Below are 23,854 nucleotides of genomic sequence, written 5' to 3'. Positions count from 1 at the left end.
GCTGTATGTTTACAGGAGGGAGGCATTATTCTGTCTGTGCATGATGGGTGACCGCTTCAACACATTTTATATCAGTGACTGGTCGTGTATGGAAACTGGTACAGATTGGATTATTGTTTCATGTTTGTATGTCTATGGTATATGTGCATATAAAGTGTCAAACAGGTTCATGTGTTTTACAAATCTGTTTGCTGTTTGCTCTGTATTGAACACCTCTGGTTCGTGCATGCTGCTGACCAATTCAAGACACCTTCAAAACCCTTGAATGGTGTAAGAGAAATCTTAAAGTCTAAAAAAGGAATTCTCCTCAACTGATTTTGTCATGCACATGATGGCCAATGGCTGGTAAGTCATTTTATATGGTGGTTTGGTTTAACATTACACTCACTCATAGGGTGGTACAAAATATTGATATAGCATACAATACGTATATTGTCCTGATTTGTGATCCAACTATCGATATACTGGCCCCAAATGTTTTTTTTGTTGTTTTATATGGCTGTCTTAACAGATTTCCCAGCCAATTCCACCCATGTCAATACTTCATGACTCCTCGTTGTGGCACATGAGTAAAGGTAACGTGATGGGAAGTTAATTGGCCAAAGAAGAATGGGGTGTAGAGTAGAAGAAGACAGCTTGCTTCAGCCAGTGCTGAAAATAATTTAAAATATGCGTTTGCCACTTTCAAATCCAACAATAATCTAGACAGAAAAAAGTGCCTCCAGCTCTTCATGCTGTGACGAAGAGGAAATGTGAAAGATGCACTCCTGCAAGCAGAGAGAGTTGAACTCACCCGCCATCTGAAGACTTCACCGGCCACAAAGCCCTTTGTGACAATCACTGCACATCTTATTGATAACGAGTAGGAAATGCATTCCTACATGCTACAAACAAGGGTGATGCATTAGACTCACACTGGTGCTCATATAACAAAAGTTTTGATGCTAATGGAAGCTGTCTGAAAAAGATCGTGTGTTGTGCCAAATTGAGCGGCTTTATCAAAATGCATAACTGTAGCGTATATCGGATATTATGGTGGCAGGGCTGGAACATGGATGAAGATGTTTGGGCAGGATTGATTTGATATCTGCTATATTAATGTTTAACCTTTAACTACTCTGCTTTATTGGATCCCGGATATGAGAAGACTGAAAAATGACTTGTTCATGTAAATCGTTTCTGCAGAAGTTTTAACCCTGTTGCACAATGTCCTTTGTTTTTAAAAGAGAAAAGAAAAGAAAAATAGAGCAGTGACTCCATGGTGATTTAAAATAGGTTCTGATTGTTTGTGTGCGTGTGCATGGGTGATTGTGTGTCTCTGTCTCCCTTTATTTTTGGGACAAACTGTCCGTGCTAAATATGTGTGGAAGGTGAGGCATAAAGGATCAATATTGGTGATGAGAGTCGCGCCAGCAAACACATTTTAATCACCCCGGACCTTAAAACAACGCCAACCCACAGACCTGCTGCTTTGTGGCTGCGTGTGTGTGTCTCTTTGTGTGTGTGTAGGGGTGATGTAAATGCTGATGTCAGCACATGTGATTATTTATACATTATTCATAAAACTTTCAGCTTAACAACAGACCTTCCTCTTGTACATTTACTGTTTTAGCACAATTGTACAGACTGTATAGTGTATTGTTAATGGCACAGCAGCATGTTTCAATCTCCACCAGGTAAAATATAATCGGTCTCCAAGCTGGTGCCAGCAAAGGAAGGGTAAAAGGTTAGGAATTCCATTTGAGCTACTTTTTGGATTAAAATTCAGCCTCAGTAAACAACAATGTGTCCCCAAGTACAATTTGCAAGTAAAGGAGAACTAAAGCCAAAATGCTGATACTATTTTTAAACAATCCTGCTGTGGACCAAAATCAATCCAAGGTTTAAATTTATGGATTAAATGCAGACAAAATGACTGCAATCACTAAGCCTCAAATTCAAGGAGTGACCTTCAGAAACCCTTAATAATAACTGGAGGGATACACCTTCACATTTTGAAATACATGTGGTTACTCATTTAAGTCATACTGTGACTGAATAATGTTTAAGATCCACTTCCTATGACATTTGTCTCACTCAGAGTTACAGTACTTAATTTTCCCAGATCCTCCTATGTTGGTGCTTGGATTTGAATAATCTCAAGTACTTGTTTTATAAACAGGCCACAAACTGTGTTGTCTCTTGTTTCTGTTGTTTCCCCCCAGGATCCCTGCAGGGTGAACACCAGAGGAGGCTGTACAAGGAACTGATGGCTAACTACAACCGACTGGAGAGACCTGTGGTCAACGACTCAGCCCCCATCCTGGTGGAGCTGGGCCTCACTCTACTGCAGATCATAGATGTGGTGAGATAGATAGCATTCACTTGGGATTACGGTGCATTGTTAAATGGAAACCTGCCTGGATACTTGCATTATTTAGTACCACATTAGGGTAAGACTGTTGCGTGTGGTGATTACACGGTATCTTAAGTCCCACAACACAGTCATGACAATTCATAGCATCACAGCGTAGCAGTTCTTGTGTTGGGGGTCAGAATCACATTGGATAAAAGCAAGTGCGATGTTTCAATACATTTATCACTCACGATATCCGTTTTGATGCCTCGTCTCAAACATTGGCCGACACAGAGTACCCCTCCATTACATGTACAATTTAAAAATGTACAATGATGGACTGGTTGCTGATGAATTGCTACTTTTTTCTAGCATCAAAATCTCTGCTAGACCCACACTGGTGTTGTCACAACTGATCATCAATACCTGGTAACCAATACCACTTTTAAGGCAATGTAAATTCGTTTTTTCCAGATACATTTTTTTTTAGATTTTGATTGAAATTGTCTTTAAGTCCTGAAAGAAATGTAAAATGAAAAAGGAACTAAGAAAATGCATCATCTGTAGCAGTTGTAAGCATGTAAAAACGTCAACCAATGTCTGCACGAGGTGCCATTTTTATGAACCAATCACACCTCCCTCTCTCCCTGCTCGTTCTCTGCCCCATGCATTCACAAGCCCACACTCAAAGCATGAGCTGAGCTCCGCTTCTGGACCAATGGCGCTTGTGCATGTAAGCGAGGGGCTTGGCTTTAAGGGAGCACAGAGGGGACACGGGGTGGGTGCAGACGGAGCACTGAGGGAGTGCTACTTTCGAAATCGTGCTAGTTTTCGAAAAAATTACCAACCCTGCCTTTAACATGAGTCATGACCCATATCAGTCGGGTGTTTCTGTAAGTGTGTTGTGGCAATGGATCAGTGTTAGGTGATGGAAGAAGTAATGCACTCCTACTAGTTGACTTCTATGACATAGAGACCCTTCAGACTCTGATGCTTAATAACTCACATGAACTACACAGAACAGAACTCTAATACAATAGTGTTTAAAGGTAACAAAGCTGCACCCTTACCTCAGCTGACTCATAGTATGTTTTATATTGTCTTGTCAGTGTTCCATTGTTTTTTTTTTATCTTTATGCATCAAGGGACGCTGACTGAGTGTGTTTGTTAGTTTCCTGCTCCACTGAAGCAGAGTGGGATTGAACCTGGCTCATATTTTGCTGCAATGAAACTCCAGCTAGGCACTGAGGGGGCCAATCAAATACACGAGAGCACATGTTCCTATTAGATTTCTTTGCCGTGTGAACAACATATTTCAACTGTTCACCTTGAAACCCCTGTGACAAAGGATAAACCGGTTTCTGCCATCACACATGTCATGGCTTGTAAAAATCACAATTTAGATGAATATGTTGCCTCTCTGGGACTTTCTGCTTCCTTGATTAAATGCAGAGCCATATTCTATCTGAATACCTGCCGAGTGTCTTTCTCCTCCGGGGAGGTTTAAATATTGCTTATTTACTTTCCCAATCCACATTTCCTCGCTCCTGTTTGGACAGAAGATAAGAGGTGACAAACTCTCTCCAAGGGCAACTGTCTTGATGGTGTTTTGTGTCGGCCTGATTTTGACACCCCTGACAAATTCACAATTTATGAAAATTACCGTCCCCTCCTCTGCCCTCCAGATGGTGACCTGAAAATCTCTCCAGGTTTAATTTTTAAAAATTCTGCTCTGATGAATCCGGCATCAATCCCTGACTCATTAACCACGACGGAGGACCACAACCCTTGAGACATTTGGGAATCTGCTAGTTCGTTAATCAGTCAGCCCTTCCAAAGAAAAGAGGGAAGTGTTAGCATGTCAGATGCACTAAGTTTCATACCAATCAGATGTCTGCTCTTCCAAGGTCGAGTGTGTTCTTCCAAAAGGGCCACACCATGCCGCAGTCCGTCAGCGCTACGGTATTGCTCTGTCAGACAGCAACACACGCCCTGCCCCACTGGATTCGTTTTTGGAACATGAGCGGTGGAGCGCAGCCATGAGCAGCTGTACACGCATCACAAGAGAACTCCTTTCTGTCTTTGTCTTTCTGAGGTTGATTTGTTTTTTCGTTGTGTGCCTGTTTTGACGTAATGTTGATAAAGTGATGAAAATACGTCCGTATATAATGTTTTATTTTTTTTAAATTGACCAGTGCGTTTCCTTGTCTGACTTCCTGCCGGGGTTGTTCTTCTCTGTCCAGCTTGACTCTTACCTGCAGCGTACTCCTGCTTCTTCCCTATAACCTAGAGGCAAGCTGCTGATATACTGCTCAGAAATGATATTGGTAACTTTTTATCTTTTTGAAAAACTTCTCAAAAGCCCAAGAAAAACATTTGTCAGTTTTATTTTTGATTGATTGAAATTATGAAGCAATAACTGAGGTGCCTAGACCCTGTGGTGTGTTCATTTACTGTTACACTGACAAATGAGCGAGTTCAACCAAAAATCATCCTGTTCTCATCATATTGAAATGACAGTAAAAGGTTGCAAATAGACCAAGTGCCGACTTTTTTGGTTTAACTCGACAATTGTTGTGGTTATTTTCTTTTTCTAAATCAAGTTCACCCACAAAAGACTGAGACTGAAGATTAAAGTTTAAACATGTTTGACAACTCAGAAAAATGGTTGGTACATTATTTGTGCTGTCCACTGAGGATGACTCGCATTAGGCCTAAATCAGTCGAATCAATAGGAAAATTAAACGCATTTTAATATTCAACTGCTAGAGATGTGACCTTTTGGCTTATTAATAATAATTTATTGATCCTGCGAGGGGAAATTTGTTTTTACACTCTGTCTAGTTAACATGCTACACAAACATAGGCTGAAATACACACACATGCACAAACAGGATCCTATGGACATGCACTGATGGAGGGGTCTCAGAGTGGGGGGGGCTGCCCACAGTGGGCGCTCCTGGGCTGGTGGGTTGGGTGCCTTGCTCGGGGGCACCTCGGCGGTGCTCAGGAGGTGGCCTGGCACCTCTCCAGCTACCAGACCAATTTCCGGACTTGGTCCGTGCCGGGACTTGAGCCGGCGACCCTCCGATTCCCAACCCAAGTCCCTACAGACTGAGCTACTGCCGCCCACGGCTTCAGTATGACTCAAAATCTTTAAAGAGTACTTAAGAGTATACAATAAAAAACAAGGTGAAGCCTGCTTCAGTGTCTATATGTTGAATGTTTGCTCACTGTCCAGATGATGCTGCAGGCATTCCGGTGTTGTGACCTTGAATTGAACCTTGAGTGAAGTTATTATTCACAGCTTATACATTTGATAAGATCTATCCTGAATTTATCTTTCTACAAATATCAAATTTGTCAAAATATCAAATACACAAGCAGAGACACACACAAACAGGTGCACAGTCACAAACCACTTGGGTGTTTGAAATCCCTGAAGAGACTATAATTACTGTCAGCTGTGACCTTTGCTCAATCATCTGGGTCATCTGCACTGGGACGAGACATTATAGAAGGGTGTGCCATATGTGCAAGTATTATCAACCCCAAGCTTAGAAGAGGGATAACAAGGTTTTTGAAAAACACTTGTAAACTGATGCAGTTCCTCCTCTCCTCTCTACCAGAGGACTTGTGCATTTTTCCTGCTTCGACTTTTTCCACTGTGCACTTGGAGCAGACTTTTGATGCCCAGATAAATTATAATTTCCCCGTTCTAAATGCAACAGCTTTATCTGTAAAGTTGATAGCCTTCATCCTTGGTTGTTTAAAAGTCTTTCTTTCCACTTTTATTTGCTGTACTAAATATTATGTCTCATATCTGTATCGGTGCTAGCAAAGCATTTCACAGTTATGTGCGGCTGTTTCAATCCACTAGGTCATAACATTTTAGCTGTTTTTATTGTGTGTGTTGTGTAATTTGTGAAACCATTCAGCTGAACTACACTTTAAATATGCAAACCATCTCCACTGACTTGGTGGAGACAAAAGGCCTTCTTTACTTATTTATTAAGTATTGGTCTGGCTTGCTGTCTTCTCTAATGTAAAAGGAAAATGCCAACTCTTTTTTTTTCTGTTTTTCAGGATGAGAAGAACCAAGTGCTGATGACCAACGCCTGGCTGCAGCTGGTGAGCCTAACTTTAAGAACGATGCATTATCATCAATTTATTCTGCGAGGGAGCGAGAAAAGAAAGGGAGGGAGTGCAGAAAATGGCTGAAGACTTGATCATTAATGGGTCTAATGTTAAAGGCCTTAGAATTTTCAAGAAGGAAAGAGTTGCTTTTTGCTGACTTCAGAGAAGTAACATCACTCATCTTGACTTGATGATATAGGGAGAAGATGAGTTTCAACATGCAGACACATTTTAGGTGTTACTGTTCATGATTAAAAAGACTGCTTTACCTGTATTGGGGGGAGGGAGGGGGGGGGGGGGGGGGCTGTTTCACATTAGATTTGCCCACAGATTACGTTAGATTGGTCGTACTCTTAATTGGACTTTTCGAGTTTTGCCCATGTAAGTCTTGAGTGATTATCTCCTTCTCTCTGTGTCAGTACTGGACCGACATATACCTGAGCTGGAATCCAGAAAACTTCCCTGGTGTCCAGAACCTGAGATTCCCTTCAGACCAGATCTGGACCCCTGACATCCTTCTTTACAACAGGTCAGTTCTCCTGACAATGCAAAACAGTGTCACAATGTGACAGAGGTTGTACTAGTGATGAAACAACAACAACAAACATTTTTGAGCTCCTTAAAGGTCAATGGAGCCTCATAGGGAGTTTAGGCTCACTGTTAAGCTGTGTGGCCGACAACTTCAGGATAGTCACTGATGTAAGAGTAGTTTAATCCGCACAGTCCAGCTGTTAGCAAATAAAATATTTAAAAAAACAGTTCCACACAACTTGCTCGGCACCAAACAGCAGACTGACACAGTAAGCAACTAGCTAGTAAATAAAGTGGAGCATTTATACGCTATGGAGCCAAATCTTTCACTCTGGAGTTAGAGGAATACAGAGCGAATTGAGAGTCAATACTGAACATTTAAAGTTTGTCTGCATTTTCTCTTCTTTTTATGTATTGTTTTTTTGTTTTGTTTAGTATACTTTGTTGATTCTGTCAAACAAAGTGTTGTAATCCACGTTTGCAAATCCTCCTGGGACAGCATGCCTTCTTACTTTTTTTTTGTTTTTGAGTAAGAGGTGATTGAAACACCAGTGTAATCCCTCTGACGCAGGGTTGTTTTATTAAATTCTGATTTTAATCTTCACAAGCCATGACACTCTAAGGGTGTTGGAAGGGGTGTTGTACCACGTCCTCTATCTCACTTTGGCATAATCGTCTCTGTCTCAGTTCAAACCTTCCATTAGTCGTGTTAAAATGCAGAAAAGGGCTGTTCATCTCTGTTGTGATTTGATTTGGACTAGTGTGTTAGCAATAAAGTTACTACTGTCTTGTAACAATTAAGAGACGTAAAGGCGGAGGCCCTGATTAAAATAAATGAGGTTGAGCAAGCTCATTGCATTTCTTGATTCAGGTCAGGCTGCTGCTGTTTGCTTATTCACTTTTCTTCACGCTTTTCTGCAAGGCTTTTGCAAGTCAATTAGAAATGTAGGCCATTTTTTTTTTTTTCCTGAAACAACTAATTGCATTGCGTGTGCATGCTTGGGCTACAGACGGATGATCTGGTCTGAGACTGCAAGGAAAGAGAGACAAAAAGATGGATAGATTTAATCACAAAGAGGATAACAATGACACAGTTAGAATGTGTTGGGCAATAATGCAAAGCACACGATTTAAACACAAATTTGGATTCGAGAGAAAGACATCTTTTAAGTCTATTTTAAGCGATGTTATTGTGTGATTGGAGGGTGGAGCCTAGGATGTTTTGCTTCCTGCCCACATATTACCCTTGAATACACAAGCGTACACACACATGCATGTACACAAGGACAAAGGTTTGGGGGTATTAACCCAAATTTTAAAAGCTCAGCTCTCAGACCTGCCCGGATTACCCATCCTAATCTCCCTGCTCTCACCCCTCTTTTTACCCGTCTCTGCCTTTTACCCTCTACCTCCACTCCCCCACCCCGCCTTACCATCTCTCCTCTCATCTCATTCTATTTGTGTCTCCCTCTGTCTCTCTTTCATAACTCACTGTCTTTCTGCAATTCACTCTATTCAATCAACCCTTTCCCTCCATATTTTATTGTTTCTGCCTTCACCAACCCCTCTTTATAAATCATCCCATCCACCTGTCTCTGTCTGTCAAGGTGTCAGCATGTTACCCTGCCCTTCTTCTCACAGTATATCTGTTTGATATATAATTCTTCTTTTTCTTCTGACCTGTCCTGTGCTTGTATTACTCGGACACCTGCGGAAATCTGTTCTCACATGAACACATTAAAACTGTTTTCCGGAGAGATAAAATGTGTTTTGAATATTTGAATATTTAAGCACCGAATTTGGTGTTAAAAGCACTTTGGTAATGGATTGACATTGTTTGTCAGGTTAATTCGGCACATAATCAGGTTTCTACAGCCATGCTAAAGTCTTTTGAGCTAATTGCATTCATTTGCCCAAAAGCTTACAATGAGAAAGCCAGCATGTATTTTTAGTCTGTTTTCCATGTTACCCTTATTAGTTAAGTCTGTTAGCATGTTAAAACTTAATATTTATGACAGCTAATGTTAAAGAGCATACTATGAATCTAGCTGAAAAGTTAGAGAATCACCAAAGATATCCCAGTTAATCCTGAGGCAAAAATCTTTCTCCAGATTTTGAGATATTTCTCCAGTTAACTACTTAAGATTTGGTGATCAACAAAACCACAAGGATGAATCTTCTTGCGATCATTAATAATATGTAGTGTATAAGTGTAGACCAAAGTCGTGTACATATCGATTTACCTGCATTGACACACCCGCACAGTAGAGTGCAACTTCATGTCATTACATCTTGTGCCATGCCTTTCTGTACCTTAACCAATTGCTCTGAGTTGACTTAATATTACCTGGGGAAAAAAAACTTTATGCCTAAATAAACAGGATTGGACAAAGTAGGGAAACAAATCAGGACAACTGAGTGCAAACAGTTTGCAGAATTAAATACACTTGGTTTCTTAATTCCCTGTTTGAAATGCTAATTAGTTGTAAAGAACCATAAACCCGTTTGACTGGTTGAAAAAAAAAAGTATTAATTGTAACCTATAGGAAACAGCCGTATGTTTTTGGTGTGGATGTGTTATCACAAATTAAAAACACTGCTGAGGTTGCTTACTTGTTGAAGTTGAATATGAAGTTTGTAAAGTACAGCTGAAGGTAAAGATTTGTGTTTACATCTGAGCTAGAGGATTAATATCCCCCTTGAGGAGAGAAGGAAAATTACAGTTTTCAATAATAATGCAGAGGCTGCTGGAAACACACACCAGCACACCTAAATAATGACACACACGCACCTCTGAGTGCTCTTCTCATTGTTTCACAGTCAGTACATGTGTACATGCACAAAAATAACTATACATTCAACTCGCTCCTCTCTGGCCTTCCTCACACACACTTACTCTGTCACGCAATTACAGACCATAATGGCACCACACACACCATTACACAGTGGGCCATCAGTGCACAGCCAATAACACGCTAGTCTTACTGTGTTGAATAGCAGATACATTCAGGTTTATTTGCACAGTGCTCAGATGAGAGCTCACCAAAAAATGCATCCATTCACTTCTGTTGTTTAATATCAAGTTAATGATGTTTAGAAGTGCTGAAGTCGGATGCCATCAGAACATGAGCGCAAAGGAAAAAAAAAATCAGATATTGTAGGTGATAAGTCACTCAGCTCATATTATCCCAGTGTGAAATTTTTGATATCGCTCTCGTATCATCTTTCATATTTTCAGATCATTATGCTCACACTGACTCACTCTGTCCAATAATGATATTTCACGCATGGGTAGTCTATACCTTGAGTCATGAAGGTGAGCTACAGAAGGTGAGCTACATCACCTTCTGTGAAAACACGATTATTCCCAGGAAGACAACGACACTGTACCCAAACAATAAGCCCTGGGTCAGTAAATCCCTTAAGATAGTTCTGAATCAGAAAAAGCTAGCTTTCCAACAAGGAGACACCACTCAATACAGAGTTGCTCAGAAGTTTGTGAAAAAAGAAATCAAGCTGGCCAAAATGCGATTTAAAGAAAAAGTACAGGACGAACTAAGGAGTGGTAACTCTCGCTCTGCCTGGAGGGGAATTAAATCCATGGTCGGTATTCAGGACAAAAAAAAACAGGTGTTTAATCTCAATAAACCTGATTCTGTTTTGGCAGAAGAGTTAAACACATTTTATCTGAGATTTGATTCACATGGTTTTACTGATGAACTGGCCGAGTTCAGAGGTACTTCAGAGGGCAGTCAAATACAGATTGACGAAATGGATGTCTGGAGGACACTCGAACAGACAAGTGTCAGAAAAAGCCATGGGCCTGACTGCATCACGGGCTCATCACTTAAGAACTGCGGCTTGTTCTTGAGTGGCATTTTTACATTCATCTTCCAGCTTTCTTTATCACAGAAAAAAAGTTCCTGCATTATGGAAGGAATCCACTGTAGTACCTGTAGCCAAGGTTACAAACCCCAAAAAGTTGAATGACTATCGCCCTGTGGCGCTCACCTCCTTAGTCATGAAAGGTCTGGGAAGTATCGTCAAAAGGAGCTTACTGAACATGTCCGAAAGCATAATTGACCCACTCCAATTTGCTTATCAAGCAAGGAAGGGGGTAGACGATGCCGCTGCGACATTATTGGATCTTGTTGTTGGGCACCTGGAGGGGCTGAAAACACATGCTCGTTTGTGCTTTGTGGATTTCTCATCAGCTTTTAATTGCATGCAGCCCCATATTCTTGCTCGTAGGCTGTCTAAAATACCTGACTTTGACTTTGGCACTATATGTTGGCTTGTCGACTTCCTCACAATGAGGTCACAAAGAACACGGGTAAATGACTCTTTCTCTGAAGCATTGATGTGTTCAACAGGTTCACCACAGGGATGTGTTTTGTCACCATTGTTATTTATGCTTTACACAAATGACTGTCAGAGTGAGTTCCAGTCCAGGTTCATAGTTACATTTGCTGATGATTCTGTGATTGTCAGCCTCCTGCAGGAACACGAGGTGGGCCATGGTCCTGTTCTGGACAATTTCTTAAAATGGTGCAATGACTCCAACCTGCATCTCAATGTCTGTAAAACAAAAGAGATGCTGATCGACTTTCGCAAAAATCCACCTGACAAAGCACCAACGCTCATTAACAGCACAGCTGTAGAGACAGTGACTCAGTAAAAATACCTGGGCACCATCCTTGATGAAAAACTGAACTTTGATGAGAACACTGACGCCATCTGCAAAAAGGCCAATCAGAGACTGTTCTTCTTGAGAAAGCTAAGGATTTTTAATGTTGACAAATCTCTTCTGAAAATGTTTTATTCATCTTTTATTGAGTCCATTTTGACTTTTGTGATGATCTGCTGGTTTGGTAACCTCAGCATCGTTAACAAAAACAGGCTGGGAAATATTGTTAAACTTTGCCGACAGATAGTTGGAGTTGACTTGAATGAGCCATGTTTTTCAAGTAAGAGCCACTCGAAAGGCAAAGGCCATCTTGGAAGACCCTCAGCACCCCCTGCATGCAGAGTTTAGACTTCTGCAGACAGGGCGGAGGTTCACTTATGTAAGGAGGTCGAAATCAAATAGATACCTGAGGTCGTTTGTGCCATCAGCTGTTGGGTTTTTAAATAAGCTGTAGGTATTGTTGCCTGTACACTTTTACTATGGACTGTTGGTCCTTTGTCTCTTAACTCACTCACGCCCATCATGGTGAGATCCATGGTAGTTATGTTTTATGTATGTATTTATGTCATTGTGCTGTTTTTATGGGTGTATTGACTACCTCTGTTGCAAACCAAATTGCCCCTCGGGGACAATGAAGATTTTCCAAAAAAATTGATTTACTATCTCGCCCATCAGATGTACAGTATACTGCCCACAGGGGAAAACATGTCCACCATATATATTTGAAGGTTTTCCTTTTGGATGATAAACAACATCAAAGAGCTTAAAGTGCTGCCAGCACTGCAGTAACACTTAAACATTTTTAAAACCCAGCTCTGGTTATCAATTTCAGATATTTGTATTTTTATTCAATGAAATTCAGAGAAGTTTAACAAGAAGGAAGAAAAAGGTGAAAACTAAATGTAAGTAGTATATGACATTGGCTTAGATTGACAAGCATGATAAAAAATGAAGTTCTCCCACTTCCCTGATGAGAACAAACTGTAATCTTTATATTGGCTCCAGTTTGTCTGCCATAAAAGCCTGGGCGCAGGCCAAATAGCCCTTTTTTTTTTTTGCTTGTGCGTGTTAGAGAAGCAGAATTGGTGTGTGTAATTATGTTTGTCCAAAGAATATCCAGATTAAAAACTGCTCTGTGAGCCTTTGACCTCCTCTCTCGTTAGAGGGAAAAGTCAACAGTCTCACTTGACTGGGGATCAATGAAGCACATGAAGGTCGTTCAACTCAGGTAAAGCCACAGACAGAATCCTAATTCTGCCTGAAAGGTAGGGAGACTTTCAAAACAGCCAGAGCACTTTGACAGGCCATGAAGATGAAAAGTGAATTAATCAGATAAATGGATACTGGGAGGCATTTTGTTTTGCATCTCTGGATGGAGGGATGGTTAAATTAATGGACAGATGGAAAAATTGGATGACCTTTCTGTGAGCACTTAAACAAAGAAAATAATGGAAAGTATACTCTATGTTCCGAATGTAATTGAATGATATGTAAGCATTGTGTAAGTTTGTAAAAACATGTATCTGTGAAATTGTGACATTCTCATGTTAAATCTTTCCAACAAAAAAACCCCAGCTCAAATAGGAAGCAAATGGTTAAGTCAACGACAGAATGATTAGCAGAAGCCTGCAGTGTTTGCATATCTGATACTAAATCTAGAGAAGGAGAACAACCAGAGGAAGCTCCATGATGCACAAGAAATGCACATGTATGACATGTATCAAAAAACAACTCATATTCTTAGCATTATGCTTCCAAGCCTTCTGTTGGCTTACAGAGGATGTTTGGAAGACATCCGTTGTCATGGGTGATGTACACTGTGAATGAGCTTAGCCCACTATAGAAATAAACATCCATCTGTACATGGGAAATGTTGTGCACTGTTTGCCTGCAGCGTCGCTGACCAGCATGTTAACCGCACAGCTGTAATCAGACACAAGGCCCAAGGCTGTAAAGTTGAAGCTATGCTTCTGAGATGTGGTACACAGCTGGATAGGTCTGATCTTAATGTAGTCCAAGTAGGCGCTGAACATGTACGTAGCTTTTGACTGTAAAAGGCTGAAAGCTTCAGTGAAAGACACAAGTCTTCTCTGATACACACACTAGCTCTTTTATACTTGTGATCCTGATTTGACTAATTAAGAATTAAATACTTTGTGTGAAGGAATATAAAAGCTTCAAATAAAGATGTATTCTGTAAACCTCTTTGATGGTCTTTCATCTTGGAAAAACAAGCATATCAGTTCAATAATGCCATTAAAGCTAAACTAAATGTTTTTATGACAGTATGATTTCTAACTTCAAAATGTCACTTATAACAGCATGTGATGTTTTATTCTCCACTACATGGATCTCTTTCTGCCTCAGGAACTCTCCTTACTTTGAAGCTGCCTTCTTATTGTCAGTGAAGTATGCGTGTTCGAGCGTGCGTGCGTGCGTGTGTGCATGCATGTGCGTGCATGTGTGCGTGCATGCACAGCAGAAGGTGTTGAGTGAGTGAGAGGAGGCTTTGTGACTAATGACCCATGGTGCAGGAACCTGTCACTGCCACCTTTGTCATTCTGATGGTCAGTCCCTGTTTCCACCTTGCTCCCTTCTCACATATCCACAGTGCTCTTTCTTCTATATGTGTGTGTGTGTGTGTGTGTGTGTGTGTGTGTGTGTGTGTTCAAGAGAGAAAGAATGAGAGGATGTGTTGTACAATCACAACTTTTTCCCATTCTCCCAGGGCTATCACTTATCCAGTTGTTTGCACGTGTTATGATGTCAGTAAATTGTCAGTAATCAGTAAATATTGCCTATATTGAATAAGCACAGTATGTTCTCTACAGTACAAACCCAGAGTCCAGAACTTAATCTGTTGTGATGTATATAAGCGCTGAATGCAAGAAAGCGCACACCTTCGGATTAAATAAGACGAAACCTTGAATAATTCATCAAATAACTCTGCCTTGGCCAACCCCCCCCCCCCCCCCCCCACACTTCCCTGCCCAAGTACTACAAACCACAGCTGATAGCAACACACTCTCACAGAGGAAAAATAAATTACAACACTTAACCCCCGGGAAAAAAGATCAATCATCAATGTGAGCAAAGGCAGGGACAGCCTAAATGGGTCTATCCACAAATTCTGTTAAGATGGGAGCAGCATTCTTTGTAGAGGCTGAATGGGGCTCCAGCTCGTTTCAGACACACTGACGTTATCGCTCTTGCAGGAATTGCCATTGTGGTGGTTTTGATTTGTGTACACGAATAGGTGTGTTGTGTGTGCCTGTCATACTGTAAATGTGTTTATGTGCTGAGTTCAGTATGTGGATTTGAGTGCTAAGGCTTTGGGCTTAGAACTTGGCGGAGAGACATTTGAGTACATATGTGTCTTTTGGGATCATTTCATGCAATGAATAAAAACTCTACAGTACTCTGATATTTGTTCTTTTTTTCTGACTACTGAATTCTGCCACTAGACCAGAGAGAGGGGCACCATGCATTTTTGTTATCATTTCCCCTTCTTCATTATTGAGCTTCATTATCCCCCTCTATTTTCTGTACCCAGTGTCTGGATGGGGTTGGCATTTCTCTCTACTACTATGGATGTATTCGACAAACAAGTTAGCTTCATTCACAAATAACTGTGAGTCATATATCAATCTCACATCCCTTAGGCTGTCGTCTGACGACAATTTAGCCAGGCGATGTCCTGATTACAAACAGGGAAAGATTTCCTCTTTCAATCATTGGTCATTGCATTCAGCCTGTTTATAGCTCCCCATGATAGGTTTTCCATCCCATTCAAACACAATTGACCAAATGGTTTTTATTACATTTCTTCCAAGCAGGCAGCAGGTTGGGAACACTGTTGTCTGACTGAGGAAAGATCTAAAGCCCATTGGCTGGCTAAATAAAATAAGGAGAAAATGATTATGTTACTGTAAAAGGAGGCCAGTAAATCCAGACACATTTTATCTAAGACAACCATTAAAATAACATTAGTTTCTCTGTGAATGGGGAAAGGATAATCTCTTACAAATAAATTACTATACTCCAGGAAAAAGGGACAATTTTGAGCCATAAACTGTACTGAAAACAAACTGTGAAGCACTGCCTAAAGTCTCTTAGTTGGGATTTGCCACTGGCACTTCTTTTTAGAGTTCACACTCAAAATGACACCAGAGGAACAACTCTTTAATACTTAATTAGAGTTCAGCTGAAGTGCAAGAGCTGAAGGTTAGGTGCTCTAGGCATTTACTTTGCTATAGCTATCAGTCCCCGAAAGACATGTTTGCTACCCCAAGGCTTTCATAGAATACAAATTATTTTGTTTTTGTTCTCCCTGTGCTGGGTGAGATGAATTTGGCTTCACTTGCAAGACCCTCACGCTTTCAATATTTGAGCCTAACTTATTCAAAACCTGTCCATACCCGACCTTATATCATTCAAACGGGCTCTAAGTTTTAGATCCTTGAAAGGTGTGGTGTTATTTTGTTCAACTGATTTTACTTGACAATGGAATTGAATATTTAACGGATTTCACCTGGGTTTTAAATTTAAATATGCAGCTTAAGTACAAGAGTGGAAGGCTGGATGGTCCAATAATGGGTTTATGAATATATGTATTCACCATTAACTGCTGCAACAGTTCGGAGTAAAAGAAAAGAGTCTTTTACACTTTAATAAGTGAGCTGACTAATTTGCCTTTTTGTTCAAGGCTTCATGGTTACACCATTACCTTCCTGTGACTTCGTCCATTCAACTTTCACATTTATTTGCATTATTTTTTAACGAGGCTCTCTCTCGCGCTGTAATATGTTCAAGTGACAAACTAATTTCAAACTTTTTTCTTGCTTACCTTCACATCATGTTCACTCTAATTTAAACTAAGATGAAATGTTTTAAAGTTGCACGACCATTCCTCTGTTTTCTTTCCTCAGTGCGGACGAGCGCTTTGACGCCACCTTCCACACCAATGTACTGGTGAATGCATCAGGTTACTGCCAGTACATCCCTCCTGGTATCCTCAAGAGCACCTGCTACATCGATGTGCGTTGGTTCCCCTTCGACGTGCAAAAGTGCGACTTGAAGTTTGGCTCCTGGACGCACAACGGCTGGCTGCTGGACCTCCAGATGTTGGATGTGGACATATCCACCTACATATCCAATGGGGAGTGGGACCTTGTGGGTAAGAGAAGCACATTGTTTTTCTTCAGAATATATGGCTTTACATAAGAGTCTCCTATGATTTTTACATCTATGCTAAGCTTTGCCACCATCCTCTGTACAAAATGGACTTTAATTCCAGTTGTGTAAAGAATTCCAAGATGGGACATCTTTTGGATGGTTGTAGCGGGATTAGAAGAGCTCCCCAGTGGGAGGTTCCCAGCATGGACTAAACATCAGTTAAAACCGTCTGTGCTACATTTTATAAAGAAATAAATCTACCAAACCCAGACTTTGCAGTTATAGCATGTTTGCCTTTGGCATTTAGCAAGAAATGAGTGTCAGACGGCACCATATGGCATGTAATATAAATTTTTGACTAACTGGCAGGTGTGTAGCTAGACCATGTGTTAGAAGAGCAAGTCCAAGCCCTCCAGTTACAGTCTAAACAGAGAATGTTTGGTTTAAAAAAATCCAAAATGCTAAACATGAAAATAAAAAAAGTACTCAAACTCATATGCAATCATTTCTTGGGGTTGAGTTAATTCATCAATTATCCACCCAAAGACAGGGACACCTCATTTAATGTAAAGAATCGTCCTACTAGGGTAGGTTTGTTTTGAGAGATTTGTACTTAGAGAAAAAAAAACACTGCGACAAAGAAATCAAACACAAGAGCTTACATGTTGAATAAGATCTAGAGTCAATTCTGATAACTAAGTAGACTAATAATAACAACAGTTTCCCAGTTATTTAAATCTTCCGCTTGAATCCCTTTGTTGGTCCACAAAGATCTACCTGATCTGTACGTGTATGTTCTCTTCCCTCAGGTGTGCCAGCCAAGCGCAACGAGCTGTATTATGATTGCTGTAAGGAGCCCTACCCAGACGTGACATTCACGGTCACAATGCGCCGCAGGACACTTTATTACGGCCTCAATTTGCTCATCCCTTGTGTGCTGATCTCCGGCTTGGCCCTGCTGGTCTTTTTGTTGCCTGCTGACTCTGGAGAAAAGATTTCTTTAGGTGAGGGAGCCTTAAAACGCAAACACAAACACATAGACTCCTGGCATGAAATGAATTAGAAACCATTGAAGATTGGTTTAATATTTTGGTTCCCAGCCTTTGGGAAGTCTAAACAAAATGAAAGATACATTTTGAAAGGTTTTTAAACACCATAACAATATTGTATTTAATGAATTAGGACAGTGCACAATAATCAACTTATCAACAATATGCATCTTTATAAATATGCTAGAATTAGCACAATAGCGAAATTTCAGCTGTAGTCCTAAGGCAGTTGCTCAACAAAAAACGAGACAAATTTTACAAATGAAAGACACCTCAAAGGAGAGTTCACTTGGAAGCACAGAAACCGTTTCGCATAAAAAACATTGAAGTTGTTCAAGCTTATCTAGACACAACTGTACACCATCACATAAACACAAGTGTTTGTTCATGCATGTCCTTGTCAATCATGTAAGAAGCCATGGATACTATACGTTTGTAAAAAATCACCTTGAAAAAATTGAATGACAAAATAAGAGGCTCGCTACTAAACCCATGTTGGAATTCCACCAGTTCTGATGAATAGCGATCTGTGCACAAGCAGTCACGAGTTACAGAGTCAAGACTGTTTGAGAGATTTCTGGAGATGTTACCTACCTTCAGACGAGTCAGAGGAGCCAGCAGCTGATAAATAGCTGCAGTCATGAGAAGCTAACTGATTACATACATAAGTAATTACAGAAATAATTTCATAGTCCAGTGACCCTGATCACATCGTTATGTAAATGCTCGTGTTCTCTCTCTATCTCTGTCTCAAGGCATCACCGTGCTCCTCTCGCTAACTGTCTTCATGCTTCTGGTGGCAGAGATCATGCCTGCCACGTCTGACTCTGTCCCTCTCATCGGTGGGTATATATCTTATGTGTTTACATGCATCATATTTAAGTGTGCAACATGATATTTGAATATCCTAGAGGAAGTTGCAGTGGGCACGCCTCAGGAGAGAAGGCATCGTTGCAGATAGGATATTAGGATTAGAACATTAGCAGTACATCTCTTCTTAGATTCCTGACACTGCATACTGTTAATGCATGTGCACCTCTTGTGAAAAAGCAAAGGTTAAAAATGTCCTTAGAAAACTACAGTGACAGTAATATCGATCAGAATCAGCACAAAGGCATTACTGACCTCTCCACAGTAACAACTTAAGTGTCCCTCTGAGTAATTCTTGCACTTTGAGTAAACACCAATCATATAAAACATGCATTAGTTGTTGCTTTGAAAGCCGGAGCATAAGCCTGCCTGTGCTGTATATGCTGTATATGGTCTCTTTAAAAAATAATAAATAAACTCCCATGTTGGTGTACGACAGTCCGAGGGCACCTATACATCATTCACACTTCCCCTGGTGGTGTGAGAGGTACGTTTGGTGGCCAGAACTAAAGCTGTCAGCAACATTAATAGGCTATGAAATGATTCTCCGCTGGGCAAGAGAGGAAAGAAAGGTAGCAAAGAAATAATGGATGAAGAGGGGAAGGGGCCAAGAGAGAGAAGGGTAACCTTTAGGCTACAGTTCTCCCTAAAAAGACATTTTATATTCCTAAAAAGGTTTTTGAAGCAAGTGAGCAGGCAGATATGTTGGCATGTGGTTGTTAGAGTGTGTTACATGCTTTCAAGTACAACTGGATCCCTGTATGTGTCAAAGTGAAATTTATCATACATATCAACTGTACATTATGTCACTGTAAGTGGTGTAGCGTTCAAGCTGAACGTGGTTACCACTACATCAATGTATGATAGCTGTCCGCACTGAGAAAAGCTTGATAAATGCATCATCAATGACGTGATAAATCTGGAAATCTTTTTTCATTCTCGTGACCTCAACACAAGGCCGACCAGGACATGTTTAGTAGCTGTGTTGAAATGACTTATGCACAGCACAGTGGCTGAATGTTGATGTGAGTTGCTGTAAAGTAGCCGCATGCATTCAGCTGTAAATGTGTAAAGCAAGTTCAACACTGCTACCAGAGTCAGGCCATATGTCTTTTATTATCAGCCCTTTATCTCCATATTAGCATAAAATGCTCCTTTTATTTCTGTTGGCTTTTGAAGACATAGCTTATCTGTTTCAAGATCATTTGAAGTGTTTATTTCATTTCAGTTCAGTTCAAATGTATTTACATTTAGTTCAGCCATGGTCCCCATCATGGTTTGAGTTATTGTACACTTCCTGTTCTTACCCCACCATACCTCTTTGAGCTTCTAAACCCGCTCTCTCAGGTCAGCTGATCAGCTGCTCCTGAGGGTGCCTAAAACCAAGCGGCAGCTCAGAGGGGACCGTGCGTTTGCAGCTCCAAAATTATGGAATGATCTGCCTCAGCACGTTAAACAGGCCTCTTCTCTGCCTGTTTTTAAATCTCTTCTTAAGACATCTCTTTTCCCTGACCTTTGACACCTAGTAGGAAGTCGACTTTATTTATTTATTTGATTTCATTTGTGCGTGCCTTACTCATGTTTTATGTCTTTAAATTGACATTACTTTGTACAGCACTTTGGTTAACTAAGGTTGTTTTTTTTTGTTAAAGAGCTAAACAAATAAAGTTGGATTTGTGACTGAGCTTCAAACAATAATAATACACAAATATCTCCTAACAATTTATTAAAAATATATTTTACGTGTTTGAATTCTTCCAACACTATAAATGCTGAAGTGTGTGGCTCGGTTTACTTCTCCCTGTATAAAATAAATAAACAAATAATTAATTCCCATCTCTCTCCCTCCAAAAACACCCCTGCCTTTTACCATCTCTCTTTTTTATATCATAACAAATAAGGTCACAACTCTTTTGCCACTATCACATGGAGTTTGACTTTTCTGGCACTGCAGCAGTTGTGTAGTCATGTCAAGCTATAAGCCCTTTCCTGTTTACAGTCACAAGCAAACAAGTGAAATGAGGGCAGACCCTCAGATATATGTTTGTGTGTGCGCAAGTTTAAAGAGAGCACAGCGTTCAGTTTATGCTCCTATCCTGTCTTACTCTTCCCTTGTGAGGGTAAAAAGATCTCTACTGTTTTCCTTTTTTTCTGTCTGGATTATATTTCCCCCCATGCATCCTTTCCCTCTGGCAATATGTCTTTTCATTGGCTGATCAGCTTTACTTTCCTTTTATGTTTAGGTGTGAAATCAACTTATTTTAGTTATTTCAAGCTTAATGTTTTATCTTTTACTGAATGCTGTTGAATGTGACCTTAAGGGAAGATCAAGGGAGAACTGCAAAAACCAGTAATAAACTGCCTGACAATGTACGTCTGAAATCATTCTTGATGTTCCTTTTGTGCTCTGCAGCTCAGTACTTTGCCAGCACCATGATGATTGTGGGGATGTCTGTGGTGGTGACTGTTATCGTCCTGCAGTTCCACCACCATGACCCACAGGGAGGCAAGATGCCCAAGTTGGTGAGTGACAGAAACTGATCTAATCAGATAATCATGCCTATTGTCAGTACCACTTAGCACAACTGTGTGTCATCATATGTGTGCACCACTGACCTTCTTTCTCTTTCTCAGGTTCGTGTGGTTCTATTGAACTGGTGCGCCTGGTTTCTCCGGATGAAACAGCCTGGTGAAGAGCGCAAGCGGCCTGGCTACAAATACCGTCACCCGTCCCAGCACCACTCTAGCACCGGCTCCATAGAGATGGGTGCTGTACCAAGCCTCAGTGTGCCCCTTTCACAGACTTCCTGCCCACCATGCCCCACAGGCACCTCCAACGGTTCCATGAGCCTTTACTTCAGTAACTACCACCCCATAGAGAGCCCACACTGCCCACCTTCTAGCGACTCTGGGGTTGCACTAGGAGGACGTGCCCATGGCTCGCCCAGTGATGAGGCTGAGCCACCTGGAGGGGTTGGCAGTGGTGTTGGAGGTCTGGGGATGGGAGTTGGAGCTGGGATGGGTGTCGGCATCCCCCCACCAGAGATCCAGCACATCTTGGAGGAGGTTTCATACATTGCTCAGCGTTTCCGGGACCAGGATGTGGCTGAGGCTATCTGCAGCGAGTGGAAGTTTGCAGCGGCGGTGGTGGACCGGCTGTGTCTGGTGGCCTTCTCTCTCTTCTCCATCATTTGCACCTTCACCATCCTCATGTCAGCACCCAACTTCATTGAGGCTGTCTCCAAGGACTTCACATAGCTGGTTTCAGCAGCTAGAGAGGGGCGAAGGACCATTCAAATATTAGAGATAGAGAAGAGATTAAGAGAAAGTGGATGGGGGGGAGGGAAGTTATAAAGAATGCAATATGTGGTCCTGTACCTGATGTCCAGGAGGTGGGCCATTCAAAGAGGTAATCAAAGCTATTGGCCAATTACATCTATTAGTGATAAACAAGTTGTGATTAGACACATTTTAGTGTTATATTTGTAAATTCTTAATGAAACTGTATTTACATCAGAGGCCAATTTTTATTGTCTTCAGAAGGAAAACAGGTTGGGTTTGCAGACAGATGAGACCTCAGGCTGGAGTTGGAAATCACAGAGGCAGTAGAGTGTAAAATAGATTTCCTTTTCTAAATTGTGCAAAATATTAATAAGGAGTATTATATAGTGTTGCTGCATATTGTCTTTACCCTGACAACAGTATGACTATAATGATAATAATAATATTCATAGTAATTATAACAATTGATTGAATTTATATAGCGCCTTCCAGGACGCTTTACATGGTGGAGGGACCAGACAAAGAACAAAACAAAACTGGTGAGAGGCAGAGTAAAGGGGTGGTTGTAGGCTGTGGAGAATAGATATAGTTTTAGAAGGTATTTGAATGAGTCAATTGATGGGGCATTGCGGATGTCTGAGGGAAGGGTGTTCCAGAGGGTGGGGGCCGTGACACTGAAGGCCCTGTCTCCACAGGTGCAGAGTGTGGTGTGTGGTGTGGAGAGCAGGCCAGGGTCTGAGGACTGGGGGTTTCGGGACATGGGGGGCTAGGGCTTGGATGGATTATCATTGTTTTATCAGCTTTATTTGTTTTTAAAAACTTGCTTTTTTTGTCCTACAAATACCACTCTTCTCTCCAGTTCATTTAAGTCATCCAAGCTGTCGCTGTCTTGTACTGTTAATGTGTAAATCAACACCAGTTCATACACCAGCTGTATATCTTCTGAACCCAAAATCCGACTTCACAGACTTTTCAGACGATCATCTCCACTTTTTGTCAAAAAACAGCTCTGAGGAACATCTATTTTCTGCTGATATTTGTGGCCCTTTGGACAAAAGCAGTAGCCTACTTGTCATGTTTGAGATCTTGATCCTGCTAGCATCTCTTTTTGTCCTGGAAGCAAAGGAACGAAAGACACATCCTCTTTTTAATTCTTTTTCCTTTTTTTTTAACACAGTTGTTAGCAAGATGCAAAGTGATAAATCTATGTGTAGCTATGTAATTAGTATGCTAACTAAGAAATAATTATGATGACATTTTGTAAACCTTTTTTTATTACTTTTCAAACACAAAGCCAACAGCAAACAGATTTGTTTGCATCAGCAAGCCCATGTAATTTAAGTCTTTATTATAATATAAGACAACAGATTAATATAGATAAATTGCAATGTTACTTATATTAGATAGGCCTAAAGGAAAAAGGTCTGTACACCGTTCAGCTCCCTCTTCACTTATTAAATAAGAGGAGGAGAGCAAATTTGGATTCCTTTTTGCTGTTTTCTAAGACTGTCCATTTGACCTTTTTTGTTCTTAGGTCTATTCACTGTTTACACATCAGCCATTTTACTGTGATGCCATGCTAAGTCTGGGAAGCTCAAATAATGCTATAAGTCATCATGTTGTGTTCCAGGTTATATGTTGTTGTATGAATAAAGTGTATTTGACTATCAATATATTTCTACTGCTTCCAGATATAATGGGCAATTTAACAGTAATGGATATTAAAAATCCAGAGAGAGAGAGAGAGAGAGAGCGATAAGGCTATTTCAGGATAACAACTAATTTGAT

The 23,854-nt window shown here is 40.7% G+C and overlaps 1 protein-coding gene across 1 annotated transcript in view; it reads left to right on the top strand.

The window, feature by feature from the left end:
• chrna8 (cholinergic receptor, nicotinic, alpha 8) overlaps nt 1-22,824 on the top strand; it is a 36,594-nt gene extending 13,770 nt beyond the window's left edge. The window contains exons 2-9 of the mRNA XM_061047993.1: nt 2,205-2,344; nt 6,422-6,466; nt 6,892-7,001; nt 16,619-16,866; nt 17,675-17,869; nt 18,670-18,756; nt 21,198-21,307; nt 21,419-22,824. Coding sequence (XP_060903976.1) covers nt 2,205-2,344; nt 6,422-6,466; nt 6,892-7,001; nt 16,619-16,866; nt 17,675-17,869; nt 18,670-18,756; nt 21,198-21,307; nt 21,419-22,042 — 1,559 coding nt within the window. The 3' untranslated portion in view covers nt 22,043-22,824. The remainder of the gene's footprint in view (nt 1-2,204; nt 2,345-6,421; nt 6,467-6,891; nt 7,002-16,618; nt 16,867-17,674; nt 17,870-18,669; nt 18,757-21,197; nt 21,308-21,418) is intronic.
• Nucleotides 22,825-23,854: the final 1,030 nt, after the last annotated feature.

Source organism: Labrus mixtus, chromosome 10 (assembly GCF_963584025.1).
Source record: "Labrus mixtus chromosome 10, fLabMix1.1, whole genome shotgun sequence".
NCBI lineage: Eukaryota > Metazoa > Chordata > Actinopteri > Labriformes > Labridae > Labrus > Labrus mixtus.
The sequence above is the reverse complement of the archived record's forward strand: the minus strand, read 5'-3'. Positions and strand labels throughout refer to the sequence as shown.